At 41.1% G+C, this 21638-nt stretch overlaps 7 protein-coding genes across 15 annotated transcripts; 4 read left to right on the top strand and 3 right to left on the bottom strand.

Annotated features, from left to right (window-relative positions):
* Nucleotides 1–6193, top strand: LOC116926231 (hypoxia-inducible factor 1-alpha). Of its 2 annotated transcripts, none has more exons than XM_045177580.1 (12): nt 1–276; nt 1180–1367; nt 1485–1642; nt 1718–1897; nt 2000–2259; nt 2340–2446; nt 2562–2709; nt 2785–2999; nt 3098–3435; nt 3503–3747; nt 3840–4365; nt 4611–6193. In XM_045177580.1, exons 1-12 carry the CDS (start codon nt 245–247, stop codon nt 4875–4877), a joined length of 2664 nt encoding a protein of 887 aa, XP_045033515.1. In that variant the 5' UTR covers nt 1–244; the 3' UTR covers nt 4878–6193. The 2 variants fall into 2 exon arrangements, with proteins under 2 accessions (XP_045033515.1, XP_045033525.1); XM_045177590.1 differs by having other exon boundaries at nt 2–276; nt 3840–4230.
* Nucleotides 6194–8449: 2256 nt separating this feature from the next.
* Nucleotides 8450–11599, top strand: LOC116926194 (activating transcription factor 3). 4 transcript variants are annotated; one of them, XM_032933019.2, is made up of 6 exons: nt 8450–8630; nt 9063–10038; nt 10119–10356; nt 10473–10558; nt 10625–10686; nt 10753–11599. In XM_032933019.2, exons 2-6 carry the CDS (start codon nt 9508–9510, stop codon nt 10982–10984), a joined length of 1149 nt encoding a protein of 382 aa, XP_032788910.2. In that variant the 5' UTR covers nt 8450–8630; nt 9063–9507; the 3' UTR covers nt 10985–11599. The 4 variants fall into 4 exon arrangements, with proteins under 4 accessions (XP_032788910.2, XP_045033577.1, XP_032788902.2 ...); XM_045177642.1 differs by having other exon boundaries at nt 9486–10038; nt 10473–10686; XM_032933011.2 differs by having other exon boundaries at nt 10128–10356; nt 10473–10686.
* A 25-nt stretch (nt 11600–11624) lies between these two features.
* On the bottom strand, nt 11625–14002 carry LOC116926212 (actin-related protein 2). Of its 3 annotated transcripts, none has more exons than XM_045177650.1 (9): nt 13841–14002; nt 13639–13749; nt 13540–13554; nt 13058–13137; nt 12859–12994; nt 12590–12799; nt 12374–12523; nt 12023–12301; nt 11625–11958 (listed from the first exon to the last, which is right to left on the bottom strand). In XM_045177650.1, exons 1-9 carry the CDS (start codon nt 13886–13888, stop codon nt 11791–11793), a joined length of 1197 nt encoding a protein of 398 aa, XP_045033585.1. In that variant the 5' UTR covers nt 13889–14002; the 3' UTR covers nt 11625–11790. The 3 variants fall into 3 exon arrangements, with proteins under 3 accessions (XP_045033585.1, XP_032788922.1, XP_032788932.1); XM_032933031.2 differs by lacking the exon at nt 13540–13554 and adding an exon at nt 13268–13285; XM_032933041.2 differs by lacking the exon at nt 13540–13554.
* A 212-nt stretch (nt 14003–14214) lies between these two features.
* On the top strand, nt 14215–17107 carry LOC116926174 (mucin-2). Of its 3 annotated transcripts, XR_004395894.2 has the most exons (6): nt 14215–14665; nt 14732–14909; nt 14978–15385; nt 15446–16566; nt 16626–16831; nt 16908–17107. XR_004395894.2 is itself a non-coding variant. In XM_032933000.2 (4 exons), the coding sequence occupies exons 1-4, from the start codon at nt 14480–14482 to the stop codon at nt 16534–16536; spliced, it is 1863 nt and encodes a 620-aa protein (XP_032788891.2). In that variant the 5' UTR covers nt 14215–14479; the 3' UTR covers nt 16537–17107. The 3 variants fall into 3 exon arrangements, 1 of the variants encoding a protein (XP_032788891.2); XR_004395882.2 differs by having other exon boundaries at nt 15446–16831; XM_032933000.2 differs by having other exon boundaries at nt 15446–17107.
* LOC116926221 (macro domain-containing protein CT2219) lies at nt 16799–18104 on the bottom strand. Its single transcript, XM_032933051.2, has 5 exons — nt 17944–18104; nt 17613–17870; nt 17429–17548; nt 17115–17218; nt 16799–17045 (listed from the first exon to the last, which is right to left on the bottom strand). Exons 1-5 carry the CDS (start codon nt 18035–18037, stop codon nt 16833–16835), a joined length of 789 nt encoding a protein of 262 aa, XP_032788942.2. The 5' UTR covers nt 18038–18104; the 3' UTR covers nt 16799–16832.
* Nucleotides 18105–18686: 582 nt separating this feature from the next.
* On the top strand, nt 18687–19449 carry LOC116926162 (ATP synthase-coupling factor 6, mitochondrial). Its single transcript, XM_032932977.2, has 3 exons — nt 18687–18844; nt 18981–19138; nt 19194–19449. The coding sequence occupies exons 2-3, from the start codon at nt 18990–18992 to the stop codon at nt 19357–19359; spliced, it is 315 nt and encodes a 104-aa protein (XP_032788868.1). The 5' UTR covers nt 18687–18844; nt 18981–18989; the 3' UTR covers nt 19360–19449.
* Nucleotides 19450–19457: 8 nt separating this feature from the next.
* On the bottom strand, nt 19458–20711 carry LOC116926151 (protein NipSnap homolog 3B). Its single transcript, XM_032932968.2, has 4 exons — nt 20550–20711; nt 20137–20389; nt 19698–20054; nt 19458–19627 (listed from the first exon to the last, which is right to left on the bottom strand). Exons 1-4 carry the CDS (start codon nt 20553–20555, stop codon nt 19554–19556), a joined length of 690 nt encoding a protein of 229 aa, XP_032788859.2. The 5' UTR covers nt 20556–20711; the 3' UTR covers nt 19458–19553.
* Between the last annotated feature and the right edge of the window lie 927 nt (nt 20712–21638).

Below are 21638 nucleotides of genomic sequence, written 5' to 3'. Positions count from 1 at the left end.
GATCTGTATGACTTGCAACTTTCACGAGTGAGGGGCCAACGCAGTTGGGCCCCCCTAATTAGTTTTCGATTCGCCTTCATCGAGGAATTGTCGTATTGCTGTTAAATTTAATTGACGTTTCGTGTCAAACATTGTTTGTTTTAAACATTTGTGATAGAAGAGAAAACAAGTGTGGTTTTTTGGCGCCAGTCGGCTAGTTTACGCCATTGGAAAACAAAGTCAACGAAATCCTGTACTTTCCAACATGGCGACTCGCGCACCAAAGGAAAAGAGGCGGTAAGAAGATGCTGTTTTAGCCAATATCAACATTGTCTTCTTAAATGTCGACCATGACATCTGGCACTTCCTGATCCGATAATGCTCATCTTCTTACACGGCATAAAAATTTTATCAAAATATTTCTCCCTTCTGATTGCTGGCCAATTATTGTATGTAGAACGCAGTAGGTTGGGTTTAAGGTTTTTATCCCGAACGCAAAGCCTTGTGCTGCAGATTACATTGGCGGGCTGTGTGTATACCAGATATGATAAATAGTGGACTGACCAGTTGGCACGAGTGGCCTGAGTTGCAAATGGTTGGAGGTCATCATTAGATGATGACCTTGTAGCACTTGTAATCCATCGGAAAAATCTCTTTTTTGGAGATGTTGTTGCTCTAAAAACAAAACAAAAAAAAGTTGTTGGCCGAACATTTTGTTTTCCCTACCGACTGGAAATCACGTGATCGTTACCTATTTCTTGCTAGTTAACATGCGTCTCGTGATTTTGGCAACGATTCAACTAATATTGTCGAGTCATTCTCAATATACATCCCATGTGTCTTATAGTACGGGTTCTTTTTTTTCACGTTCTTATTTTTCGGTTGGGTCCGTGACCCCGCAGTCGACTCTCGTGCGACTCTTAAACTAGTCGCGCGGTTTCCCTTCGTTATCATTCGCTCGATTCTCAACGTCCTTAAGTGACGTACCAAGTTGTTTGTGCGGTTAAAGCATTATTTAAAAAAAAACCTGTCGATAAGGCAAACCTAATTTAATTTCTTTGCACGAGCTAGTCTATAAGTTGTTGTGTTGCTGTGCGTCAGGTCATTGCGTACTTGCCACTCGACGCTTATAGAACCAAAAATGAACTTCGATTCTTTTTTTTCAATCGCTCCGGCCACCAATCGTTTTCGTTCCATTAGGAATTCGGAAAAGCGCAAGGAGAAATCCCGGGAAGCTGCACGTTGCCGCCGAAGCAAGGAATCGGAAATCTTTACCGATATGGCCAATTTACTTCCTGTGCCGGCCAGTCTCAGCTCTCAATTGGATAAGGCATCTATCATGAGGCTGACCATAGCTTTTCTGAAAGCACAGTCTCTCCTTGGCAACAGTAAGACAATCTATTTTCTCTCAGTATTCAATTTAAAAGAAAAAGAGAGAGAGAGAGAGGCTATTTGTAATCGCATGCAATCGTTTTTCTCCATTTCTATCCATCCTTTTTTGACAGGTGTCCAAGAACTGTGCAGTATGTGGAATGAAGAAAAATGTTCGATGGCCGACGCTTGTTGGCCTCAAGCTCTTGGCGGTTTGTTATTGGCTCTATCATCTGAAGGAGATATCATCTACCTGACTGAAAACGTAACCCAGCAACTGGGTCTCCCACAGGTACGAATCTCATCCACAGAAAAACATACAGATCTTTTTCTTAATTTAATTTGTTTTTTTTTCCCCTGGCAACAGATGGACCTGATTGGGCAAAGCATTTACGACTATTGCCACCCGTGCGATCACGATGAACTCCGTGAAGTGCTTTCCCTTCGTCCTGATGGTGATTTAACGCGCTCTTTTTTTCTCCGCCTCAAGTCAACAATAACGACCAAAGGACGGAGTAATAATAACCTGAAAGCCGCCTCTTACAAAGTACTGATCTCACACAAAATTAAAACAAAAACTTGTTTCAATTTTTCTGAAAATTTCCTTTTTTTTTTTTTTCATTTTGGCACGTTTCTGGATTTTTGCCAGGTTATGAATTGTTCGGGGCGCATTGTATTGGCGACTGCGAGCGCCCGTAATACTTATTCGCAAGAGCGAGCTTTCGATGAAGAAGACGATTTACTAACTGAGGACGATTTGGAACTGGAGGCCAAGGCTCCGACTAGCCACTTTCTCGTCATGGTCGGCGATCCCATACCGCATCCATCCAACATTGAAATGCCGTTGGACAGCTACACTTTCCTTACTAAGCACACCTTGGATATGAAGTACACCTATGTCGATGAAAAGTAAAAGAAATAGATACCCAATTTTCGTTTTAGTAGAACAGGGCTTCTAAAAAAATATATTATTTCATCATAACGTGTAGGATTTACGAGTTTTTGGGATACACGTCAGAGGATTTGGAAGGTCAGTCGGCGTATCAGCTACACCATGCGCAAGACAACGAATCTATACTCAAGAGCTACAAAACGAGTAAGATCAGACGACGCTTGCAATTTTTGTCTAATAATTTCTTGACGTCATTCGTACTCACGTGAACTTTCTGTTCTATCCTTTTTTTTTTTTTTTTTTTTTTTTTGATACACAGTGTTTACCAAAGGGCAAATCCAAACCCCTCCTTATAGATTCTTGGCAAGGCATGGAGGTTATGCTTGGGTCCAGACCCAAGCCACGCTCGTGTATGGCAACCGAGATTCGAGGCCACAAGCCGTTGTATGTGTCCATACTTGTCTTAGGTTAGTGGAAAAGAAAGTTCATTCGGTACAAACAGATTAACTTATTTTGAAATGGCAACTGCGTCAATCAAACAGCGAAATTGAGGATGGAGATCAAATCCTATTCGCTAGCCAAGCTGAATCGTCACCTATTAGTCTTGCCCACCGACCGCTGGCTGCTGCTCCTGGACCGTCAAGGAAGCCGCCCACTGATTGGGTGCCACAGAATATGACTTCTAAGCTATTTGTACCTAAGACTGCTGAAATGAACGAAGGATTCTTGATCTTCGACAAGCAAAATCGCGCGACTGGTATGTTTAACTTTAACTAATAACCTCCGTCGGCGAAAAAAAAAAGTTGTTTTCATTTTCTTATCGTGTTTGTTTGTTTGTTGTTTTTTCTTTTAAAGTCCTGAAAGAGGAGCCAGAGGACTTGACGCACTTAGCCCCGGTCGCTGGGGACACGTGCATCCCATTGGACATGCCGTCCATCAGTTTCCCAGGCGACATTTTCGATGTTGAGCAACTGACGCCCGAGTTTTTCGATTGTCTGCCTCTAACCGGTTTTGATATCCCCTTGCTGATGGAATCTGAGCAATGGATCGCTAGCGATGGCAGTGGTGCAATGGAGTCGGTCGATTTTACCGTCCCTCCCGTTATCAAGCAAGAAGATCCATTTATTTTTTTCAATAGCGAAACTCCTCTGCCGAGTAGCTCGTCTAATATGTCGTCGCCCATGGCATCCAGCGTGAGTTACTCTTTAAATAATCGTTCGTCCACCAACAACTTTTAAATCATAAATGTTTCCTGTATAGTCACAGGGCAATGAAGATTATGAAATAGATTATCGTATCGATGTTGCCAGTCCATCATTCATGGACGAAACTTTTATGGCATGCTCATCATTGAAGAGCTCGAAATCTCCTTTGGAAGATGAAGATGAATTGGATCGAAGAGCTCCTTACATATCGATGAACGAAAGCGACGATTTGCCGCTATTTGATCCATCTGAGCTTTTTAGTGGTTTGGATTTGGAATGCTTGCCAATGCTACCTATGCAGTAAGAAATAAGTGTCCTGTTCAGTGACGATTGCACCATTCATCCCCAATTCCCCCCTTTTTTTTTCCCCTTCCTCCTCGTTTTCTGTCCAGGAAAACTGGTTCGACATTCACCGAAACGGATCAATGTGTTCTCGTCAAGCTGTTACAACAAAGTGATCTGCCAAAACTAGTTGGAGGACCGCCAAAATTAATGGAATGCCGTCCGCCAGTTGTAAAGGAAAGTAGTCCTCTAGAGACAGTGGCTGCGTCCTTTTTGGCTTCACAACAAGCACTCAAGCGCTGTAGTCTGGGCCCGGCTGATGATTCGAATCCCAAGCGATTGAAAGCGCCGACATTGAAAATTCCTACAGCTGGGCCGTTGGCAACCCGCGTGGTACCATTGAAGCCATCGAGAGGCGCCACATCCAGTTTAATGGAATTGCTCATTGAGAGGCCCACGGAGCGGAGCAATCAATCATCCAGCGTTCTTCAAAACTTACTGGTCAGTGGTCATGACTTGCGCACGGGTCACGATCTGCAGAAGAGACGCTCTTCTTCCTCCTCATGCAAAGCTGTCTCTTCGACTTCTTCTTGCTTTGTTTCTCTTCTTCCTCCTCCTCAGCTTTCTTTGGAAAAGGTATCTTTATTTTGACCGATGTTGGTCTCACTTTCTTTCTTCGTCTGTCCTCTGCTTTGTCTATCGAATGGGTGGGGAGCCCGACTGTCTATATCCCCCGCTGGATTCATAATCGCTTTTGCTGAAAAGGGGATGTTCTAGTGCGAGTCTTGCAACTAACGTGTCTTACATGTTGATTGTTGTATTGTTATTTTTGAAATAGTCGTAACGATCGACGAACATTGTTTTTATTTTGTGCTACGCAGGTTCAGCAACCACTTCTAAAGAAGCAACTGCTGATGGAGCAGCAGGACCAGTTTTACGGTGATCGGTTCGACTCGTCTAGTGACGCGGGAAGCGATACAGACACGAAAGTTCGTCATCCGGGAGCGTTCAGTTCGTTGAATAATTTCCCCTTTAATATGGAGGCGTCCCCCTGCTCTTCCGTATCGCTCGATATTGACGCAGGCGATTTCTTTGACACGCTTAACATGTCCGGTGAATTTGTGGCCACGGACGGTGCAACCGAGTGATTTAACAACTTCCCAATCTTAAACAACAACAACAACAAAAAAAGAACAGCGTTCGAGATAGGGAGACTTTGATTTCTTTTTATTTGGTCGCTAGCAACCTGCTCAATCAAGTGGGGGAAAAAATATTTTCAGGCAAAAAAAAAAATAAAATAAAAATTATATTCATTTTAAAGGGTTGTTTGTGCGCGTCGAGCAAAAACGGTAGTCGGAGACAGGAAACCGTCTTGCAATATATAGCTGGAAATTCTCTGTAGGTCTAAATGCCGTCTATTTGTTTCCCTTCGTTAATTCTTTCTTTTTAATTTTTTTTCCCCCTCAAGTAGTTCTGAAAAGAAAACTCTTGCCGATGTGAAGGTTAACATCCCAAGCATTTATTTGTCTAATAATAATTTTTCCCCTCTTTGTTTTCTTTTTACAGTTATCTTAATTAATCAGTGTCTCGTAACAGAAATCCAATTCAAATAGCGCACTTTTGATTTTTTATTTACTACAATTTAAACGTTGAAAAGGAAAAAAACAAAAAAATTGAATACCATCATATTGGCTTTTGTCAATTGCTCGTCTGTCCGACTGTATTGACGGTAAGCTTATATTCCGTTCGTCCCTCTTCTGCTGCCCGTCTTTCTGCGTCTCCCCAAACTGGGACAATGTTGCCGCAGTTGTCTTTCCGATTTTGGTTTCTCTCCCTCTTATTTCTCTTACACTTTTTTTGGGCTTAATTAAGATGAACGACAGATTCATATAATTCCCATCACCTGCGACAGGTGAAAAACAAAAATATATACGCCTTTAATCCATTAGTTGCTTTTCTCCTCTGCTCACCATACCGACTCGTCTTTCTTTCCAGCCTCTTCGCCTTTCCCTGGTTTTTTTTTTTTTTTTTTCGAGGTTAAAAAAACTTTTTCTTGTTCTTATTTTTAGCTCCTAACCCATTCAATTTATTGCGTTAGCCTGTAGATGGGGCTCATGGTATTTTTTTTTTTTTTGCATGTGAACCAGCCGAGTTTATGTTTATTATTTTCACTCGTCTCTTGTCACTTTCCTTCTTCTGTTGCATTGGCAGATTCTCACGACCCATATTTGGAACAGACCACATGTATGTTTGTAAAGTAGGAAAGAAAAATATCTATCGAGAAAAAAAAAGAAAAGAAAAATAGTGTTCCCCGCTCCCTAATTTAGTGTTGACACCACGAAAATGTTGCACTTGTAGATTTTGAAAACGAAGAAGAAAGAAGCTGTTGTCTGTTAAAGCAAGAAAAAAAAAGAGTAGAGACTTGTTGTGAAAGAGATAAATAAATATACTCGGTGACTGCAAATATTCGAAAGTGTTTGGTTGATCTTTCTGCGAAGGGTAAAACGCCAGAGATTGGACGATCGTTACATAGGGTCGTCTTTCCTGTGGAGCCGGGCGTCCAATTCACGCCCCAACTAGGGAGCGGACAGGTTGCCGGAACAGTCCGACGCATGTGGAAAGCGGCTGCGTGCCACCTGCTCAATTATACCAAATTCATATGGTGGTTTGGTTTTCCGTATTCGTGTATGTAAATATGCGCATGTGTGTGTGTGTGTCTGTATACATAGGACCCCCCTCGGTCCTCACGATAGCCAAGAGAGAGTAAAGGCATTTCTCTGGTTTTTCGTCGAAGGGATCCGCGGATCCGAGTCTGTTGCGCGGATTACTAACCACCCACACGTTCACAGCGCACTAGATAACCATTCTAAAGAAAGAAAAGAACTCGCTTGTTGCGCAGAGAAGAAAGGAAACCTCCCATTTTAAAGCCCGTGGCGTGATTTTGGCTTCTCTTTTTATTAATTTCTCGCATTTTTGTATTTTATTTTGAAAGAAAATGAGGAGACGAAATTTCAGGATGAAAGAAGAAGACGCCCATCAGGCTTTTCAAGTTTTTCCTACTTGCTGCTCATTGTAAATGAGATTAATGTTGGATTATTTGTCTCCATCCAATGGTTCTTCCCTTGCTGTGTCCCATTCGTTCGTGAAGAGGACAAAAACGAAAATTCAACAGGTTGGCTGCCACACCGTAGTCCTCGCCTTTTATTTTTCCTATTCCTAATTCCTCCTTCCCGTGTGTGTGTTGATATGTGTTTTTGTGTGGGAACGATTGATAATTTATTTTCTTTCAATTTATCCCGGACCAAAGTTGGGATTACAGCTTTTGTTGTATTGTTGTTTTGTTTTGTTTCGCTTCATCAGGGCGTGTTTTCTCTCTCCCTTTACATTTCAGTGTGGGCGTCTGCCTGTTTTGACCCCATTTTTATATCTTCGCCAGCGTAGGTTTATTTTTTTTTTTTGAAAATCTTTTAAATACCCCCTTTTTTTTATTCTTTTCCTTTCCATCTTTATTTTTCTGTTTTCCCGTTGCCTTTTTCTTTTCTTTCACTTGTATTCGTATATAAACCCTCGAAAATTCAAATTGGATATTTAATGAATGGGCGATTCGTATAGAAAAATACAGGTTCCTCATTCGTCTTCGACGTAGTGCATAAACACAACGTCAAATTCGTCAAGTTCCAACTTTCCCAACAACGATCGACAAAACACACACCCAAAAACAAAAAAAAGATGGGCAGCAAAAGGAGAGACTTATCTTTGATCCGATAAAATGTAATTATTTTCTGGGAGGAGGGAAGCCATATAATATTTGAGACTACAGGAACAAGACGTGACTTGAACCTTGAACGTGTACAATCCCGATCACTAGCAACGGGATTGTGGTGTAACAAGAGTATCTCATTTCAGGGTGCGTTTACATCCACGGACCTTTTTATTTTATGTATATATTTTTTTAAATATTTTTTTCATTTCCCTTCTGTGTGAAATCTTTAGTTCTGATCTAAATAATCCCGACAAAAAAAAAAATGAGTGATTGGTAAGCATGGGAGAGTTGCTAGGGGAAACGTCACAGCCGCGATCCAACAAACATTTCCAGCACTTGAGAGAGAATCGGAGACTTGTATGCTGGCCCTGCTTCTCCATTTACAACGGCTGATAACGAACCGAATTTCCCGAGATTTACAGACCCCCACACATTACTACCGTACGAAGATATGGCGATATAAATGAATCAAAGAACTCTTAGAAACACACTCTAGAATAGACTTTATGGCACCGCATATTGTACAGCTGTTTTAACGTAGGTGTGATATATACTTTTCCAATTGTGTTGGGGGAGCTCAGCTAAAGATGTTTGATTAAACAGTTTTGCGACAAGTGCTTATTGGCGGGTTAGGGGAAAGGGGGAAACGTGAAAAAGAACGAAAATAAAAACGGGGCTTTTTCATTTGGCATTTGACACTGGCTTCTCACACGGCCAGAATGGTTGTGTGTATACGAGTGTGTGTAACTTGATGGGTGGAAATGGGGCAGCTTGTGTACGCGGGACTGAATCTATTGACGGTAGGTGGTGGGCGAACAAGTCCCGCGGGCAGCCAATGAGCGCAAAGGAAAAGTCCAAAGCTGACGTCCTGGTTGCTGCGCGCCGACCAATCGGCGTTCTTCCCAATGACATCAGTGACTATTTCGGGTACGAGTATATAACCGGCGCTGAGATCGCTGTCCTTCGCTCAGTGATCGGCCGACCGTCGCCCTGGAGAGACACAACAACAAAAGTGCGAGCGTTCGTGCGCGTGCGTGAGGAACGTGTTCTTTTTTGTTGTTTGTGTATGTGTTAGCGCGCGGACCCCGTGGATTATCTCAAGCACAAGGTTTTTTCCCCGTGACATGTCCGTCAGACGGTAAGTTTCATTCTTACAACACGCAACAGTGTGCCTTTCTTTTCATTTGCTTTCTTGAATACATAAAAATCGTTGGCGTAATATACATAAGCGTAACTACACGCAAACGAAAAAAGAAAAAGAAAAAAAAAAAAAAAAGGGAAAATTAGGAAGGAAATGGACTAATGGTTTAGGAAACGTTGGCACTATCAATAGTTCTCCATTTCCGTTGGCAAATGTGTCGCCGGCTCGTTTTCCTTTCAAACGTCGGAGAGAGAAAACAAAAGCTTGAAAAAGTCAATAAAGCGGACGGAATAATAATAGACACATGATTATAAAAATACGTTTTGTAACACAAAATTTAAAAAAAAATCAACAAAACAATCAGTAATGTATGCATAATGTACAATATGGAAACTGATTGGCCTTTTTGGAAAAACAATCAACATACAGGTGGTGGGGCGCCGGGTTGCGACCAACGCCGCATTGACATCCGCCAGCAGCCGCTTTTGATTTCGTTCGAGCGAACGCCGATCTCTCTCTCTCTCTTTCTATTTCATGGATATTCTCCGTAGACTGTAGAGCCAATTGTTTTTCCTCCTTTCGGGTGTTTATTTATTTATTATTCGAACGCTCGGTGACATGTGATCTTTCGAAACCATAAATTTACGTGTTGGATAGCATTAAAGAACGCGGTGTAGATTGGTGTTGGATTATTCCGGATCCGTGTGGGAACGGCTAAAAGACTGCTCCCGCTACGAATTTCTCGAGCGGTTCGAACAGGAAAATATTCAAGTACAAAGAACGAAAGAACAAAAGGTGGAAAGAGCACCCGATGACAAAGACGCCGATGGTTTTACTGGAAATCTCACGCAGGTGAATCCCGATCGCCATTTATATGTATCTCAACGTCAATTTGGCTTCCAATGCTTCCGGCGGAGGTGGTGGAACTGACTCATCATCAACTGCAGCCGGTTCTTGCACAACGCCACGTACTCCGGAGATTCTCAATTTGCTTGCCGGAGCTCCGTTCGACAATGTTCCATCTTACGGAAGCGGAGGAGGACGCTACGGATCTGGCATTAACGTTGGCAATGCTTCTGGCTCTTCGTCTTTCACGTATTTTCAGTCTTCCACCTCCACATTGGGAAGTGCAGGAGTCTCGGCTGGCCTTCCAGCTTCGACCCCGGGCGACGGCCCATCATCACCGGGGGAGCACGCCTCCTCTTCTTTCTCTTCTTTTTCATCATTGTGTTCATCACCGGCTACCCCTTCTACTCCGCCAGCCGGTGGTCCACCATCTATCCAGAACACACGAACGTACTTAATAAAGGAAGGACTAAAACTAACGATCCAGAGCAAGCGATTGGCTTCCGGTCGAGGCTCTCTCGAGTCCGATCAGCACGGCCATTTGCCACTGAAAGATGAGGTAACTTTCTAGTTATTTTGCAAATTTTCGATTTGAAACAGCAGCTGGTAACTTTCTTTTAATCTCTGTGTTCCGTGCGGATGGGACAGCTGACAACTGAAGATGAAGAACGCCGTCGGAGAAGGCGTGAGCGGAACAAAGTAGCCGCTACCAAATGCCGTAACCGCAAAAAAGAACGGACGGGCATCTTGATGCAAGAATCGGACGCACTTGAGGATCAAAATGTTAACTTTCGTTCAGAAATTCAAAGGCTGGAGGCGGAAAAGCGCCGGTTGATGGATGTGCTGGCTATGCACTCGCCCACTTGCTTAAAAACAAGTGAGTTTTAATCCAGTCTTGCCCATTTTAAAATTTTCTCGTTTCCTTCATTTCGGTTCTTATTTGGTTTGTTGAATAATCTATTTTTTTTTTCCTCCCGTCTTATTTCAATTTAGCCGGCGGAAACCAGCGCCCAAATGCAAGCGGTTGTTCCACCTCTGACTTTATACAACACAGTTCCAACAACACCAGTGGCGCCCAGGTAGGAACGCGAGGTGCTGAATCAGTTATTTCGTTCGATAACCAGGTTACTGTTCCTACGGATCAGGCTTACGTTATGTCAGGTGGCCTATCCTCTTCCAATTATGGGCCGATGTACGACTGTAACAGGTAAGCACAGCCTTGAACAATTTGAAATGCGTGTTTAATTTTCAAATGGTTTCGGTTTGCAATTAGATCGAGTTCAGAAAGTGCTACCATGGCCGCCAACATTCCTCATCACCACCACAATTCGTCAACCTACGATGTTTCTTCCGAAGCATCTGCCAATTACAGCAACAACAACAACAACAACAACAATGGTGGCGGCGAAGTTGCTTCCTCGTACAATAGTCAAGTTAATATGCTTCAACAACGGGGTCCTTACAGCGGTGGAGATAATAATATGCCCGGGCAGAGTTATCGTTGAATGATACGAAAGGTGCAAAATACCTAGTACTACGTGCCATCCTTTTGTATACTGTCCGTTAACGATATGTGCTGTTTTGCTTCTCATGTCAATCAACAAAAAAGTTGGGACCAACTAAATCATTTCATGACGTGTATTTATCCAGTAAGAGTTGGGTTATTGTTTTCAAAATTGTTGAAATATTTTTAATTTTTTTTTTTTTATCTCCCTGTGTAAAGAATAAAGGTTGAATACGGATTTTTCTTGAAAGATAAGAAGAAAAAAAAAGAAAAAGGGAAGTCGTTAAAAAAGTTGTGGTCGACTTCTTCTATTTTCTTTATTAAAGAAAATTAGAGGGAAATGGACAAGTAAATTTATTCTCCTATTCTACGCCTGTGCCTTATCCAAGAATTCACATATCTCGTGTGCGTTTCTTGTGACTGTTTCTAATGATGACGTTGTTAACCAATTTAAACTATGGCTTCATGGTCGTGCCCAGTGTAACCTTTTAAAAAGGTATTTTCCTCCGTTGTTTGTGTTGCCTTGGGAATGTTAAATATGTGCTCTTCTCTGAAATTACCTACTACAACGGCCATACGTTTTCCCTGTGTGCAATAATAAATTGCTTGAGTTTTTTTTCCCGCCTGCTAACTTTCTGTAATTACAGAGGCTATTTTTGTTTATTCAGGCAGAATTTTTTGGGTCAACAAAAATTTGGGAGGGTGGGAATGTGAACCCAGCAACATGGAAATGGACATCTGATTAGTAAATAACGTGGCCTTCGATGGGAATCGGAAGAAACGAGGAACGGCGGTTAAAATTGCGCGTTAGGAGCGGTTGACGAGCTTGTCCAGCACGCGGATACCACGCTCACTGTATTCTTCTCTTGACATCCAGAAGGATTCCTTATCTTTCATAACGTCGGCCAATACAGCTCCACCAATGAAAACCATGTCCTTGCGACGTGGGGGATCTTCAATCCGAATTTTGAATTTCTGTATGGCAAAAAGGGAAATTAACAATTTTAAATGAGACAACTGTATCATATCTGAGCAAAACCGTAAGTTTCTCCGTGTCGCCTTTGAGCACCCGTTCTAGGTACAGCTGCTTTATTTCGCGCTCGAGCCTCGACGGAAGTCCAGGATACATAGTTGAACCGCCTGAAAGGACTATGTGTTTATAAAGCGACGGACGAACATCGATATCGGCTGCTTGGATGGTCGAGAAGACCAGTTCGGCAATTCCTGAACCTTCGACGTTGATCAAGTGAGGTTGAAAAAGTGCTTCGGGGGCTTCGAACCGTTCACCGCCCACTTTGATGACGCGCCCATCTGGAAGCTTTTTTAGAAATCGACTATATATTTTATGTCATGGCCATGGGAAAACGAAGGTAAACGTCGCGTGACTTACTGTGTATGATTCAACTAAAACCGTTGTTTCGAGAGCCAATTTTTGTTCCGTTTCGATGTTATAACCTATATAACAAAGCTTTTCCTTCAACTGACGCACCGTTTCAAAGTCCGCTGTGTGATTGAAAGCATATCCTCGCAACAGCAGGAGCTATTAGAAAATGATTGGTGTTATCATAGGGAAGAGCTTCTTGGCGACTAAAAAGGCGAATCTTACCTTGATCAGGTACCGGGTTATGTCTCTCCCTGCTATGTCAAGTCGTCTGGTTAAATGAGGCATCGCGAATCCTTCGTACACAGGACATATGTGAGTGACACCATCCCCAGAATCGACGACCACTCCAGTCAGTAGACCCTGCGCGTAGAGGGTTAAAACTGCCTGGATGGCCACGTAGGTACCGGCAAATCCATATTTTTCGAACATGACCTGGAATAAGATGCCATCGTACTTTACATGCCTTAATCTGAGTTAATTTTTACTATTACCTCAATCATTTTCTCGCGATTCTTCAATGGGTTCATTGGAGGCTCTGTCAACAAGACTTTGCACTGATGGGGGTCAATATTCATTTTCTCAGGACCAAATGTATAATCCCATACGTGGCACATGTCTTCCCAATTTCTGCAGAATAAAAATGATAAGCTATAGGGAAAGGCATTATTCCATTTGTTTATCAACAAATACCTCACAATTCCATTTTCCATAGGGTAATTCACTTCAAGCATTGAGCGAAGCTTACTGGCATCATCTCCAACCATTAAATCCTATTAAGCAACAACTTGATTAGTTTCTATTTGATGAACCCCTATAACAAGAAATTGGAAACTACATGCAAGTTAATTTCAATGCAATTCCAACAAACAATGTCACATCATAAAAGTGCTCAATACTTACAGATATGTGAGCAAATCCCTGATTGAAAGGCAAGCAATTAAGCCAAAATTATGATTGAATTCGTTAGCAAACATTAAGTCTCTTCAAACATACACAACACGTTTGTACTGGGTCACAACAACATTTTCGAACAAATAAAAAAATAAATAAACTATAGGTGTCCAGCCCTGTTTAAAAACTAACTGTGTTATAGGACTTCACACAGCCGTTAATGACATTAAAATGCACTAAAGTCAATGAGATTCCCTTCATACTTATCCTTCAATTGTCACCTTAATTTGATAGCCCTGGAATATTTTGTTTGAAAAACGCAAACCGCAAAATGGAAAATAAAATTTAAACTCCTTCGACTAAAAAGATTTCAATCATACCTTGACTTCTATGTCACCAATCTTATTCGCAGCTCGAATAATAGGACGGCCGACCAAAGAGGGGAAGATATGGGCCGGAAAATTTGATCCTGCATACCCGACTTTGACAAACTAATCAAAGATTGACAATTGCGATTTGTTAGCCGGTAAGTTTTTATACAAAGTTTTATATTTGAAAAGTAAAAAAACAAAACAAGCTTACGCCCGTTCCATTATCACAGACTAAAACTTTTCTTCCTTGACTATCCATTCACAAATTTGGTAATGGTAATTAAAATAAGGACAATCTACGGCAAAAACACTTGACAGCGCCCCAAAAGTTGACTTCCGTAGCTGACGATATCAGCTAGGCAGCGGGGTGGGGTGGGGGTTACCGTGGTAACGCATTGCTCAATCCAGGCTTAACTCGTAAGTCGTAATTGATTGCGAAATACATGATTAAGCTACGAAAAAGGCTTCCGGTCCAATTTAACTTAAACCAGCTAAGATGAAGCACTTGATTGTTAATACCAGTAAAATAATAGTTGGACTGACAGGATGTGTGTCTGGCAACGCTGCATAAGCACAGAACACTCAGACTCCTTGACTCATAAAATTGATACTTTCTGTCGTCTGCATCAGCTAGTTTGTATTTTATAGTAGGTAAAATCGCTAGTATTCTTTTCACAGGTTGGTCGCGCAACTAGATGATGCTTATTGTAAAGCTACACCGGCACTTTTTCCGATAGAGACGAGTCCGAGTGACACTTATAGTCTAGCTGAGACTTACTAATTAAGAGCCCATCATTATTGTCTGTTTGTCTCGCAACAGCATCAGACGAAAATTACAATATTATGAAAAATGGAATCGCTTTATGATGTCGACCCGTCTGAGGCACCAAATAATGCTAAAGAGAAAGGAAAAAAGAATAAAAAATTGGTTAAAAAAGGTTTTATTAATTATAAAATCAAGAAGTCTTATTCAAAAGACATTCACTCAAGCAGTATTTCAACCAACAAATCTAGATGGGAGCGACTACTATTTCTTGTAGGGATTTATAATAGCAAATGTTTGGATTGTAAGCTGGTAATTATATGTTTTGGTTTTATTAAGGCATATCAACTAGCAAGGGATGCAGGTGTCGAACTTCTCCTTTTTGGATACTTCCCCAATGACATGGTAGGAAGTTGTGGCAGTTGGTCATTTGGTAAGATCACCAAATTGTTGAAAAAGAAACCTGATACCACAAAGTATTACAATTATTGGGAAACATTTTTTTCCCTGATTGAAGGTACACATGTTTTTTTAATGTCTAAAATATTTTTTTATTGCTCTGCTATATTATGACATTTTTTTTAGCACAACGACAGAACAAAGAGACTTTTGATGTTGAAAAATGCCATGAAGCAGCAACTTTCAATTTTTTTGCCTCTGAAAATATGGATTCTGATGGTGCTTCAGATGTGGAAAATGAATCTGAAGATGCAGATGTGGAAAAGGAATCTGAAGATGCAGATGTGGAAAAGGAATCTGAAGATGCAGACGTGGAAAAGGAATCTGAAGATGCAGATGTGAAAAATGAATCTGAAGATGCAGACATGAAAAATGAATCTGAAGTTGAGGCTCTTGAAGAAATTGTTATTCCTTCAGATGAGAAAAATTCAATGGAAACATTGGAATCAGTGGAATTTGAGTCAGTGGATCAATTACAAAGATGGCTGAATTCAGCTAATGCAACAGAATCAAGTGTAACAGAAACAGAAATAAGTAATTTTTTTGTTTTTCAATGTTATATTTATTGAGCGATAGACTAATTACGATGTTTAGTTTTGACTATAGATCCGGAAACTTCGACAGTATCTTTTCCAACATCACTCCAAAATGCAACTGTCACTGCAAAAACCCAACCGCCACCAGCCTTTAAGGTTCCTGACACACGTATGTCATCAGTTTCAGTCACATTTGACGATAAAGCTACAAGAACACTTACACCAACGCCACTAGCCACTAAATATCCGGCAACCACGCCGCTGCCTACAGATTCGTCGTCTACGCCATTCGTTTCATTGGGCGCTATCTGTGTCAATTGTGCCGCCAAAGTTTCGGAAACATTGCCAGCCACAAAAGATCCGGCATCATCGCAACTGCCCAAAGTTTTTGGTCGTGCGCCGTCAGCCGCTAAAGCTGAGGGAACACCAACGCTGCCAGCCACAAAAGATCCGGCAACAACATCACCGCCTACGAATTCGGATCTGACGCCATCAGTTCCATTGGACGTTACATTTATCACATCGGCCGTTAAAGCTTCGAAAACGCAGCAAGCCACAAAAGATCCTCCAAAAACATCGCTAACTACGTATTCGGATCCGGTGCCATCAGTTCCATTGGACATTACATTTATCACATCGGCCGTTAAAGCTTCGAAAACGCAGCAAGCCACAAAAGATCCTCCAAAAACATCGCTAACTACGTATTCGGATCCGGTGCCATCAGTTCCATTGGACATTACATGTGGCGCATTGGCTGCTAAAGCTTCGAAAACGCCGCAAACCACAAAAGATCCGGCATCACCTTCGCTAACTACGGATTCGAATCCGGCGCCGTCTGATCCATTGGGCATTACATGTGTCGCATTGGCCGTTAAAGCTTCGAAAACGCAGCAAGCCACAAAAGACCAGGCAACAACATCGCTGCCTACAGATTCGAATCCGGCGCCAGCAGTTTCGGCCGCGTCGGCCATTATCAGGAATCAGCCGCCGCGGAGTCATGCTAAAAAACGAACAATCACTAAAGTTCTAGCATCAACACCACTGCCTGCTGAATCGTCTCCTACACCATCAGTTTCGGCCACACTGATCGCTAAACGGAAACAGCCACCGCTAAAAAAAGCTAAAAAAGCGGAAGTAGAGGCTAAATAGACAAGCTGTAATGCGGATGTTTGTTAAGAGGTAGAGGTTTTATTTACACAGTACCCACTAAACGACTAGTTACACCCTCCTTTTTTCAGTGCGTTCTCAATGCGCTACGTGTCTCTCTCAGGAAAACTTTTGTACAATTTTTATGGTTGGAGCAAGATTTTTTTCCCCCCTTCATCAGGCATTGTTGTCTTTTGCCAAGATTGATGTAGTATGCTATAGACAAAAAGAAATGTTTTTTGAGGACTATGCAACAATATCTAAATGATGTCCAGTCCAGTGTATCACAGTTTTCAAGGTTAGTCAAGTTTTGTTACATCACCACAGGAAGGAAAATATTCAGGCAGTAATTCTTTATAGAATCTTAAATCTAGATCTAAAAATACGCAGAAGATAACTCTTTCTACCGATGATACTTCACATTCAAGGAACTTTCGCACTGCTGAAAGTGCTACTTCAGCTGCATCTCTGTTTGGAAAACCATAGACCCCAGTTGAAATGCATGGAAATGCCTGTTGAAAATTTGCTGATAAGATAATGGAAGTAAACAAAATTACAAAGTGTAAAAACTCAAGATTTACTATTGATTTTAGGTTGTTTTCCTTGGCAAGTTTAAGGCTATTAGCATAACAAGCCGACAGCAATGCAGGGTCATGAGTCATAGGCCCAACAGTTTGAATGACATCTGAAATGATAATACACTAATATGTAATACTGTAGTAAAATTTCAGCATGGTTCCTTTGGACATCAATGATCTTGTAGATTATCTAAGTTATATTTATTCTTTAAAAATTTAAAAACTGAAAAATGGATAGTAGAATAGAAATAATAGTAGTCTATCTATTTTAAGAAATAATTAGATTATGTGATTTACAGTAAGGTACTGAGACTTACATTTTGCAGGTAATTTATATCCTCCTGTCAATAATGCATCCCCTGTTGGACAACCATTTTTAATAGATTTACATTCACTGAGAAGAAAATGACCAGCTGCTTTATGGATAGCTCCATCAACTGAAAAATTACAAAAATGTAACATAACTCTGATTACCCAAAGCCTACTTCAAGAAAGTTTCACCTCCACCTCCACCAGCCAACCTGCTATTGGCTGCATTTACAATTGCTCCAACCTCTAAATGAGTTATATCTCCTTTCCAAACAGATATTTTTGAATTGAGATCTCTATTGGCCTGTAAACCATTCTTTTCAACTGATGCAGACGAAGAAACTTCTTTTGATTCATCTGCCCAAGTTGGAATGTCTTCCAACGTAAAAAAATTATTTTTGCAAAAATAATTTCCACGTCGGGTTTCGATGTTTTCTTCCAGATACTTGGCTGTTATTGGGACAAATACATAAAAATTATATATCCAATTTCCATTCATTGGTTTAAATTCAAACGGAAATACCTTTGGCTTCTTTCCACGTTGGACACTGTTCAGCCATGGCGAATATTGCTCTATTGAAACTTTTTTTATGTACTAAAAACTGACGAAGAAGCATTGATGAACGGATACACGTCGTCAAATTCACGAAGTCACGAGCGACTGCTAGTATCTGAGCGGGTAGCACGGGGTAGCATTGAACAGTAAACACAATTATGGCTAGGCCCCGGTTCTTGAAAACCCGGGTTACCCGCGGATCGTCGCAAAAAATAGTCGCCCATTGGCGATCCGGGTAGCCTATTTCCCAAAATGGGTAGGCTGGGAGGATTTGATAAGCAAACCGGGTATACCCACCACCATCTTGGTAAATGGCAGCTTGAAAAACGCCAAGTTAAATTAAAAGGGAGAGTAGCAAAAAAAAATTTTTGTGCCGGAAATTAAAAGCGCGTGACTTGATTTCGGGAGGTAATCGGGTAGGAAATCGGGGCTAACCGGGTTTTGAAACCGGATAATGGAACTGGTTTTTGAAATTGTGTTACCCACATGAAACCCGGGTAGGTAATGGGCACAAAGTCTCAGGAACCGTTACCCACCGGATCCAATTTTTTTGCTGAGAAGACCTACCCATTCGCCCATTTACCTACCCATTGGACACGGGGTCGAGCCCTAAACAGAATACACAAGTATCCTAGATTTGTGTACTATTTATAATTAGCTACTACTTTTTAGCAGCTTTCGTTTTTTAAATGACATAAATATAAAGCTTATTCTTCTATTGAAATTGAGTTTATTCGGTACGGGAATTTTAAAGCTCGTGTGTGTTTAGGGACTTTGGTTTGTTACTAGTGATGGCGCTGCTGCGCTCGTTAATGTAGGAGGAAAGTAGACGACGGTAGACATATTGGATTCGTCTCAAGCCAATCACGTAAGTAAATATGTCCGTTCTTATACTAGAAAAAATTTTACCGTGCCAGTGAATAAGCCTGTTACCACAATTTCAACACGGTTGTCGTCCAGTTATGCAGCTGTTTAAGATAATATAGTGCAATCTTAACTTTCAGGTCATCAACATGCTTGCTACTCGCACCCGATTAGCCGTTCGTCAGGGAACTATCCTTCAAAGACAATTTGGACTATCTGCAGTTGCTGCTAACAAAGCAATGGATCCCATTCAAAAATTGTTTTTGGATAAGCTGAATGAGTACAAAGTTAAGAGCAAGTATGTACTAGATACTTTTACAGTTGGAACCAATTGTTAATCAGAGACTTCCTAGAGCTGCTGGAGGAAAAATGGTTGACCCATCTCCTACTATCCAGAAAGAGATAACAACTGAATTAGACAGAGTTCGCCGTGTTTTCGGTGGAGCTGATGGGACTGACATGACTAAGTTTCCCACCTTCAACTTCCCTGAACCTAAAGTGGATCCCATTAACTCATAAACACTGAGAAAAATATAGTAGTGTTAAGAATTTGAGACTGCTTCGGATCTTCTTTGAAGAATCAGGTGTAAATAAAAATTAGAAAATGAATTTTTGCATTCTGGTCTAGGGAGAGTTTCTCATTGTATTTGAAAATTGGGTAACCCTAATGTCTTACATGAATGATACTGTAAGAGTATTTGTCTACATTATCACTATTGTAATGGGGATACTTTATGAGGCACCAAAACTTTAGAATGTCCACTACAAATGTGTTTCCAGTCATCATCTGTGGAAGTAAAAAAAAAAAAAGTTACTTTCAATGGTTATCAATTTAAATATTCTGATAAAAAACTTACTCCTCATTTGTTCAGAGACAAAGTTGGTTGCTGCTGTAAGTGAACTGTGCTTCCAAAGCAAAATCGCTGAATTCAGATTTCCGTGTAGTGTCTTGAAAGCTCCAATGAGATGATCGCTCTTGTTACCCTTAAAAATAGGTGATGGTGCGTGTGGTGAAAAATCTGGACTCGTGGCAAAGGTTTGAAGTTGATAAACTCCTTTCTCTATGGAGTTGCTAAGTGGAATTCCAGGTATGACTGATATCACCGAGTTTTGTTGTCCGCTCATCCAAGGTAATATTTTGGCAAAATAGCGCTGAATCCATTCGGCATTTCCGGCCAAATTTGCCCGTACTTGGGCCCGATGTTCCAAACTGTCTGTAAAATGGATTTTTCTGTGTCGTTTAATCAAACAACAACAAAATACTGTCAGATGATCATTAATTTAAAGTTTGTTTACCGTATTCCCAAATATGCACAACCTCATTAAGTCCACCTAGCTCACTTGTCCAGTAACCAATAAGTTTGGACTGTGCAGTTCTCAGGTGGAACTCCTCTGATGTCAAATTCAAAAAATCTTTGATGTGTTGTGGCCATATAGCGTAGGTACGTAACTCGTAAATTTTTGTCGTTGTAACCACACTTTCGGTATGCTGGTTCCGTCGACCTTGGAAAGGGAAGACCAACCGACGCAAAAGATTCGTGTTTCTTGCCTTGAATGTAACGGAGATATAATTTCAGAATACGTTCACTTCGCAATTTATAGTTTCAAGAGGCGCTAAAAGTATTTTGTTTTCTTAAAAGATTGCGCCGGCAGAATTTAGTCGTTTACAATTTTTGCAAGTATACCAAGCTATGAACAACATACGTTACCAACATGTTTCCAATGGCAGTTATGCGGGAGCAAACAAGTGTGCCTGTTATCTGAGACGAGAGTTTGTACAGAAATGAATAAAAAATAGGTTGGCTACTCCCGCAGGGCTTTTGGCTATTCGGATCATGGAATTTGTAGATTTTCAAAGTAGTAGGCGAAGCGTTCAGAAGGTTCTGTTTTTCACGCTTGTTTTTTTATTGTGTAAAAAGATTGCTGCGAATAATTTATAGACACGGGTGGGAATAAAGAAGAAAAAGAATAAATAAGCATCACTGCATCAGTTGCGTTGTTTATGCAAAACTAAGAATAAATAAATGAAAAGTATGAGGAATGTGGATTTGTTGTTAACTGTGGCAAAGCTGTACAAAACAAATTACATAAGTTTTCAACTAGGGAGGTCTCATTTGCCTTTAAAGTTTTTGGAAAGAATACTACCAGAGAGTGTGCTTGGATTTCTTACTGGGGATTTTGTCTAGATGACTGATATTACCACTGACAACTCGACAGCTACCACCGGTACTGTTTTCACAAACATTTTTGCCAATAGATGGCGTTCATTGTTCAAGACAATTCAACCATCTTTTTGTTGGCGCGCCAGTACCACCTGTTTGTCAGTTGTTCTGAGCTAGTACACCCAACTACGGAACGCCGTTTGTACGGAACGCAGTTTGACCCACTTTTTTTTTAGTCAACTCTTTTTCGATGGTTGTCCGTTTATTTTGCAAATAAATAGACAACTTGCATAGCCATCTAGCGTTCAAAATCGTCACTTGAAGGAGGGATTTGAATAGATGACGTCTTAGGAGGAGTCTACCTAACTATTGTTGATCGATTGTTAGGTCGATTTCGATCGCCATTGTACAATTAATGGCGTCGCGCATTGGAAGTATATGCGTGTGTGAATTTCGATGAGCGTTGCACAACTTAGACGCCTCGTTGGTAATCGTATTAGGGGCCCTCACTCCATTCAGGAAGTTCCCGATAGGGTACGGCCTGGTCGCCAATAACCATAATATCTCGGAAACCGTTTGATTTTCCGGCAAAACTGACTCCGTATCCATGTCCTATGAAGCGTGCGGTGATCATCC

This window comes from Daphnia magna, linkage group LG1, assembly GCF_020631705.1.
Source record: "Daphnia magna isolate NIES linkage group LG1, ASM2063170v1.1, whole genome shotgun sequence".
NCBI lineage: Eukaryota > Metazoa > Arthropoda > Branchiopoda > Diplostraca > Daphniidae > Daphnia > Daphnia magna.
This window is presented reverse-complemented; position numbering and strand designations above follow the sequence as displayed.

What these genes read in the sequence shown, in the direction of transcription:
- LOC116926194 (XM_045177642.1), top strand. Translation starts at nt 9,508, where the DNA reads ATGTATCTCAACGTCAATTTGGCTTCCAATGCTTCCGGCGGAGGTGGT. An exon ending in ATTTGCCACTGAAAGATGAG is followed by an intron (nt 10,039 to 10,118) that starts GTAACTTTCTAG and finishes TGTTCCGTGCGG; the next exon opens with ATGGGACAGCTGACAACTGA. An exon ending in GCCCACTTGCTTAAAAACAA is followed by an intron (nt 10,357 to 10,472) that starts GTGAGTTTTAAT and finishes ATTTCAATTTAG; the next exon opens with CCGGCGGAAACCAGCGCCCA.
- LOC116926212 (XM_032933031.2), bottom strand. Translation starts at nt 13,888, where the DNA reads ATGGATAGTCAAGGAAGAAAAGTTTTAGTCTGTGATAATGGAACGGGC. An exon ending in ATCGCGAGAAAATGATTGAG is followed by an intron (nt 12,800 to 12,858) that starts GTAATAGTAAAA and finishes ATCTTATTCCAG; the next exon opens with GTCATGTTCGAAAAATATGG. An exon ending in TAACCCGGTACCTGATCAAG is followed by an intron (nt 12,524 to 12,589) that starts GTAAGATTCGCC and finishes ATTTTCTAATAG; the next exon opens with CTCCTGCTGTTGCGAGGATA.
- LOC116926221 (XM_032933051.2), bottom strand. Translation starts at nt 18,037, where the DNA reads ATGCTTCTTCGTCAGTTTTTAGTACATAAAAAAAGTTTCAATAGAGCA. An exon ending in GTTGGCTGGTGGAGGTGGAG is followed by an intron (nt 17,549 to 17,612) that starts GTGAAACTTTCT and finishes GTAATTTTTCAG; the next exon opens with TTGATGGAGCTATCCATAAA. An exon ending in AAAACAACCTAAAATCAATA is followed by an intron (nt 17,046 to 17,114) that starts GTAAATCTTGAG and finishes AATTTTCAACAG; the next exon opens with GCATTTCCATGCATTTCAAC.
- LOC116926162 (XM_032932977.2), top strand. Translation starts at nt 18,990, where the DNA reads ATGCTTGCTACTCGCACCCGATTAGCCGTTCGTCAGGGAACTATCCTT. An exon ending in GAGTACAAAGTTAAGAGCAA is followed by an intron (nt 19,139 to 19,193) that starts GTATGTACTAGA and finishes GAGACTTCCTAG; the next exon opens with AGCTGCTGGAGGAAAAATGG.
- LOC116926231 (XM_045177580.1), top strand. Translation starts at nt 245, where the DNA reads ATGGCGACTCGCGCACCAAAGGAAAAGAGGCG. An exon ending in AGCAACTGGGTCTCCCACAG is followed by an intron (nt 1,643 to 1,717) that starts GTACGAATCTCA and finishes CCCTGGCAACAG; the next exon opens with ATGGACCTGATTGGGCAAAG. An exon ending in ACTCAAGAGCTACAAAACGA is followed by an intron (nt 2,447 to 2,561) that starts GTAAGATCAGAC and finishes TTTGATACACAG; the next exon opens with TGTTTACCAAAGGGCAAATC.
- LOC116926151 (XM_032932968.2), bottom strand. An exon ending in TGTGCATATTTGGGAATACG is followed by an intron (nt 20,055 to 20,136) that starts GTAAACAAACTT and finishes TCCATTTTACAG; the next exon opens with ACAGTTTGGAACATCGGGCC. An exon ending in TGTCTCTGAACAAATGAGGA is followed by an intron (nt 19,628 to 19,697) that starts GTAAGTTTTTTA and finishes TTACTTCCACAG; the next exon opens with ATGATGACTGGAAACACATT.
- LOC116926174 (XM_032933000.2), top strand. Translation starts at nt 14,480, where the DNA reads ATGGAATCGCTTTATGATGTCGACCCGTCTGAGGCACCAAATAATGCT. An exon ending in GGGAGCGACTACTATTTCTT is followed by an intron (nt 14,666 to 14,731) that starts GTAGGGATTTAT and finishes GGTTTTATTAAG; the next exon opens with GCATATCAACTAGCAAGGGA. An exon ending in ATTTTTTTCCCTGATTGAAG is followed by an intron (nt 14,910 to 14,977) that starts GTACACATGTTT and finishes CATTTTTTTTAG; the next exon opens with CACAACGACAGAACAAAGAG.